The 5,670-nt window shown below is 46.7% G+C and overlaps 1 protein-coding gene across 1 annotated transcript; it reads left to right on the top strand.

The window, feature by feature from the left end:
• Positions 1 to 801: 801 nt before the first annotated feature.
• LOC109740992 (cytochrome c1-2, heme protein, mitochondrial) lies at positions 802 to 4,177 on the top strand. Its single transcript, XM_020300064.4, has 8 exons — positions 802 to 970; positions 1,662 to 1,729; positions 2,115 to 2,317; positions 2,504 to 2,783; positions 2,872 to 2,943; positions 3,441 to 3,557; positions 3,645 to 3,710; positions 3,806 to 4,177. Exons 2-8 carry the CDS (start codon positions 1,670 to 1,672, stop codon positions 3,920 to 3,922), a joined length of 915 nt encoding a protein of 304 aa, XP_020155653.1. The 5' UTR covers positions 802 to 970; positions 1,662 to 1,669; the 3' UTR covers positions 3,923 to 4,177.
• The last annotated feature ends 1,493 nt before the right edge of the window (positions 4,178 to 5,670 follow it).

Below are 5,670 nucleotides of genomic sequence, written 5' to 3'. Positions count from 1 at the left end.
TTGTCTCCCTGGCAGCGTTTTCTTTAAAGCCATTAAGTTGAGGGGGTGGTGGCGGTTATGGTGGTGATCGCGGTGGCCGAGGTGGTGGTGTTGATTTATTTTGATGGCCGAGGGGGTGATGGCGGTGATGTAGTGGCCGAGGTGGTGTTGATGGTGGCCGAGAGGATGGTGGCGTTAATTTCTTCGCCGACGAACTCGTTTGAGTGGTGGTGACCGAGGGGACGGTGGTGCATGCCATTGGTTGGCTCAATCCACAACATATACATATTATGTTTGTGGTGATTTTGGATCAATCATTGTGTTTGAAGCGATGTGTTTTGGGAACTTTGCATGTTTTAATTTAAAAACTCGATGATGAAACTTCATGTTATGTACATGTTTTAATTTGAATGTTTTTAAAATATATATTGTATAGTGCTTGAAGTTCATGTAGCTATGACCCCAAATCTATCTATAGAAGATCGGCTAGGTGCGTCGTTGGTGAAGTAAAAATTTACTCCCTCCGTCCGAAAATATTTATCACCAGAATGAATAAAAAGGAATGTATTTAGATGTATTTTAGTTTTAGATACATCTTTTTTTATCCATTTTAATGACATGTATTTTCGGACGGAGGGAGTACTTGGCTAACTTTACTCCGCCCGGTAGCGTTAGAAATGCCCCTTTTCGCTCTTTTCAACACACAATGTGCGGGACCGATCCGCGACCTCAGGCCTTTGGGCCGGGACGGCACGGCCCGCCCAGATGGCCAGGTTCGGCTCAACCTGACTACCCGAGGCAAACGGCCCATACGAGATCCTCGGGGCCCGCGTGTCAGCGTCATGCCCCCCAAAGCCTCCTCACTCTCATCGCGTCCCTCACATCGCCACAAAGCCTGCGCCTCCATCCACCTCCCTCCCACACGCTCCCCACCCCCCGCGCCGCCGCTCGTCGGAGCCCCGCCTCGCCGTGTCAAGCCCGCTACCAATCGGTAACTGTGCTATGCCCTTCACTGCTTTCTACCCGTCCCTCCCGTTTCAGCAATATATTTGCCCGATCTGGTGATCTGCTCCGGTCGTCGCGCGGTTGCGCACGGGCGATCCGGTCAACGTCTCGGGGGTGAGTGGTAATCGAGCGCGTAGATAGATCGCGGCGTTTCCTCTGCGAATCTGATACATTCGGGCTGTCGCGCCGTAGTCGTACCGTTACCAATAGCGCGTCTCGGTTTAGATCTCCCAGGGGATTGGTGTTACTGCTTGCGAACTGTAGATATGGAATTGGCACCCGCCACACTTCGGTGAATCTGATCCATTTAGGGTCGTTACAGTCCTGTTTTCCCCCCGTTCATTTCGTGTGGAGATCATCATACTTTACTGCCAAGCCTGGTCCAGTGTATGATCTAATATCTGTTGAGATTTGTTAGTTTCTAATCTGAAGTAACTGCCCAGAATTTTATTTCGAGATTTGGGCTTGACGTTGCAACATATCCTTGTGATTATTGGGTTTGTACTTTGTGCCACGATTTTCTTCCAATCCTCTCCAATATGATGGCTTGGATAATGTAAATGCAATCACAATTATTCAATTTATCGCTGGCAAGTTTGCATCTATTGTCTGTTGCTTTTGTGATATCACACGAGTCCAACTTGTTTCTATAACACAGCTTGTAATCTTTGACGCAGAGCCCTGAATGGCTGCCGGCAGGGGCATTAACCAGCTTCTGAGGAAAACTCTTCAGAGCCAGTCTTCTGTAAGTGCTTTCTCAGAACTCCCGCTTTGGTATGCATTCTATTGGAAAACTAGTCCAGTATCTAGCCCCGTTATTGTTTGTTTTATTAGTTTCCACGGTTGTACTGAAGTTATCACATTACTGTTCCATATGCTGGGAATAAATCCTTGGCATGCTTAGTCTGTATTTTGTTTTTTTCTGTAGAGAAACCAGTTATTGCTCAAATGCTGCATGTTTTTTTTGGGTGAGGGTTAAACGTTTGGCAGGATTACCTTTTCGTGTAAAGTAGAATGGATAGTTCTCAATGCCGGACTTTCGGTTGGGTCAAGCCATCATCTAGTTAATACTTAATACTACTATTTACGCGCTACGACTGCTCGTTCTAACATTATAATATTTTTTCCAGGGCTCATCTCTGCTTTCTTCATTTCGGGGAAAGCATGAAGAGTCCTCTGCTGGACTGAGAGCATTGGCTCTTCTTGGAGTTGGTGCTTCTGGTCTTTTAAGTTTTGGTACGATAGCATCTGCAGATGAAGCTGAGCACGGTTTGGCGGCTGCAGAGTACCCCTGGCCGCATGCTGGCATCCTTAGCTCATATGATCATGCATCGTAAGTCGCCCATTTGTGCTTCTTTTATTTTGTAGATGTAGCTATGTGTTTAGTGTGTCACATTAAGATTAATATTATGAACAAAATATCGGCTGTCCTAATGTATTTTCCCAGTAAGATAGTGAAAAAAAGTTGGGGCATTCATTTTGAACTGTAACGCCTTATACAAATAAAATCTATGAGCAGAATCCGCCGTGGACATCAAGTTTACCAGCAAGTGTGTGCATCTTGTCACTCCATGTCATTGATTTCATACCGTGATTTGGTTGGGGTGGCCTATACTGAGGAGGAAACTAAGGCAATGGCTGCTGAAATTGAAGTGGTTGATGGTCCTAATGATGAGGGTGAAATGTTCACACGTCCTGGCAAGCTGAGTGATCGCTTCCCGCAGCCTTATCCAAATGAACAAGCAGCCCGATTTGCAAATGGTGGGGCATATCCCCCAGATCTCAGCCTTATCACGAAGGTAACAATTGCCCATCTCTTTGCATTGCAGTGGTGTAATCTTTCATCCCAAACTTTTAACTTACTGTGTTTGATTCATATGAGCTCAGGCAAGGCACGATGGCCAGAACTACGTGTTTGCTCTTCTTACTGGTTACCATGACCCACCTGCTGGTGTTCAGGTAAGCCTCCTGTATGCCTTTTGGCTCCATCGTGTAGCTTAGGTTTGTACTTTCTTTCTGTATTCTCTCTCAGTACCTGCATTAATAAGTTGCTAAGGCACATGGTATGCAATCATATGGATACATTTCACACCAACACACGAATACATTCCACAATTAGGATTTTTGGCTAGCCTGAGAAGACATAACACACGAATACATTCCACAATTAGGATTTTTGGCTAGCCTGAGAAGACTTATTTACCTTCCCTGCCAATGTTTATTGTTTCTGCTGAATATTCTATGATGGTTGCAGTACTTTATACACTTACTGAAAAAGCTTCTTTTATTTATCATCTAGCAAGAGGCTGCTAACTATAATAATTGTTGTAAACCTGTAAATTTTCGTACTGTTTACTCCTTTTTTTGTAATTTCTCCTCTGTTGTAATAGTTAGCAACAGGCTGCTAATAGACTCTTTTGGCATTAGTAAACTTATTCTGACTGATTAAATTGTAGATTCGTGAGGGTCTGCATTACAATCCCTACTTCCCTGGTGGTGCCATAGCCATGCCTAAGATGCTTATGGATGGAGCTATTGAGTATGAAGATGGTACTCCTGCAACTGAAGCTCAGGCATGTTGTTTAAACCTTTGTTGAGCCCTTAATGCGTAAATTGTTGTCTTATTGTGCTAACACCGAAGCATTAAATTTCTATCGCAGATGGGCAAGGATGTTGTGTCATTCTTGTCGTGGGCTGCTGAGCCTGAAATGGAAGAGAGGAAACTGGTAACTACCTGACATTTCACTCATGTTAAAGTTACAAACCCTTTTAGTTGTCCATTTCTGATGTGCCTAATACCTACATCATTTTTTTCTTCTAGATGGGTGTCAAATGGATCTTCCTACTGTCACTTGCTCTTCTCCAAGCCGCATACTACCGTCGCATGAGGTGGTCCGTCCTCAAGTCCCGCAAGCTGGTCCTGGACGTCGTCAACTGATGACCATTGTTTCTTCTTTTTATTGCAACGTTGAGGCTTTAAGCAGAAGCGATCGAAATAATGACTTCCGTTGTATATTTTTGCTACTGGGGTTGTCTCCCATCATACCTTGGGTACAATCTCTTTTGTTTTCTTCCTCTGCTGCAAAAGCATTTCTCCAAGGAGCAGTTATTTTCAAATATTTTTTGCCAGTTGATACCTGATGGTACCAACATACTTCTTACAGAAGAGTTGATGAAGTTCATAAATGCTTTATATTGTGGAACGCAGCATCATGCGGTTGTCTATTGTCTTGCCCATCCGTCCAGACATGGTGATTTGCATGTGATCACATTACACTCTTTACAACATTGTCGTGTCAGAACTATGTAGTGATAATCTGAGGGGACGTGAATTTTTGGGACATGAGTACTCTTTAAATTCGTAAATTTGTATGCATGCTACTTTGTCTGGTAGAGCATGTACAGAGATTGGTAAGACAATCTTATCTTAATCTTGGGACGTGCTGTAGAGATGATAAAAAAGATGATGTACAATAGGTGGTCTCTTAATCTTATATCTAATTCCTAAAAATATGGTGAGAGAATTGTTGCTAAGAGATCATCTCTTATAATTAAGAGAAGGCCAAGAGGATGCAAAACACGTGTTGTTTATGTGTTGTGTCAGAAGGCAAAAGAGGTTAAGAAAGCTTGTACTGTTGATTGTGTGGGAGAGGCAGTCCTTCAATTATTACTCCACATGCGAGATCAAGAACTATCTATAATGGGCTTTCAGAATGCACGTGAACTGATCATTATAGGGCGTGTTTGGTTAGTTTCTTCACCGGGCCTAGCGGAGAGCAAAAACGAGCCACACTAAGCAGGGTCTGGGTAAGGAAAAACAGGGCAAAAAATTGAGATGACCAGTTGATTGGTTGCCTGCATTAGGGATCTTGTCATTGAGATGCATTTTTCATTCGGCGTTTGGTTGCATACATGCATATGATTAGGAATTAACAACAAGGCTTAACACCCACCAGGTTTGGCATCTCATTTCGTCGAACACGTCGAGTGCGCCGGAGCTTCCTCTGCCCATCATGTCCTTAACCGGTGATGACGCTCAACTACCTCGAGAACCCCCTCGGTTGAGCGGGATGCGCTAGCCGGCGCGGCTCCGCACTCTCCTCGAGCCACGTCGAGGCCGCCGCGGCCGTGCTCCTCACCTCGCTGGCCTTCCTCCCGCGCGCCGCGCAGCGCTGGTTCTGGCCGTGGAAGCTGCTGCTCTGCTTGGAATCCCCTGACCGCGCCACGGACGTCGCAGCGGCCGCGGAGCTCGGCCTCGTCGACGCCAACCGCGCCGAGGAGATCGCGGACACGGTCATGGCGCTCTTGGTTCATGACGAACATGTTCACAAGCCGCTGCATCTCCGGCGACTCGAACAACGTCTGGTCCGAGCTCAGCAGGCCCCTCCGCTGCTGCAGCTCCTTGAAGTAGACGCCGTCGAACGTCGTGCTCGTCCGGTCGAAGTCGCCGTCGCCGAGTCCCTGCCATTGCTGCACGTGGCCACCAGCGACGACGCGAATCCGGCGTCCAGCGTGGCCGCCTCGAACTTGAGGCGGGGCGTGAACGACGGGCAGTGCGCCACGCCCAGGGTGTGTCTGCCGGAGAGCGCCACCATGTCCTGCACGTTGAAGCCGTGGGTGCCGAAGAGGCTGATGAGCGCCGAGGCGTTCAGGAACGGCGATCGGCCGATGCGGCTGCGGCTCTGC

The sequence above is a fragment of the Aegilops tauschii genome, chromosome 7, assembly GCF_002575655.3.
Source record: "Aegilops tauschii subsp. strangulata cultivar AL8/78 chromosome 7, Aet v6.0, whole genome shotgun sequence".
NCBI lineage: Eukaryota > Viridiplantae > Streptophyta > Magnoliopsida > Poales > Poaceae > Aegilops > Aegilops tauschii.
The sequence above is the reverse complement of the archived record's forward strand: the minus strand, read 5'-3'. Positions and strand labels throughout refer to the sequence as shown.

Excerpts from the sequence above, each read along its gene's own strand:
- LOC109740992 (XM_020300064.4), top strand. The coding sequence starts at position 1,670 with ATGGCTGCCGGCAGGGGCATTAACCAGCTTCTGAGGAAAACTCTTCAG. Across the intron at positions 1,730-2,114 it reads CTCTTCAGAGCCAGTCTTCT|GGCTCATCTCTGCTTTCTTC; the intron begins GTAAGTGCTTTC and ends TATTTTTTCCAG. Across the intron at positions 3,711-3,805 it reads AAATGGAAGAGAGGAAACTG|ATGGGTGTCAAATGGATCTT; the intron begins GTAACTACCTGA and ends TTTTTCTTCTAG.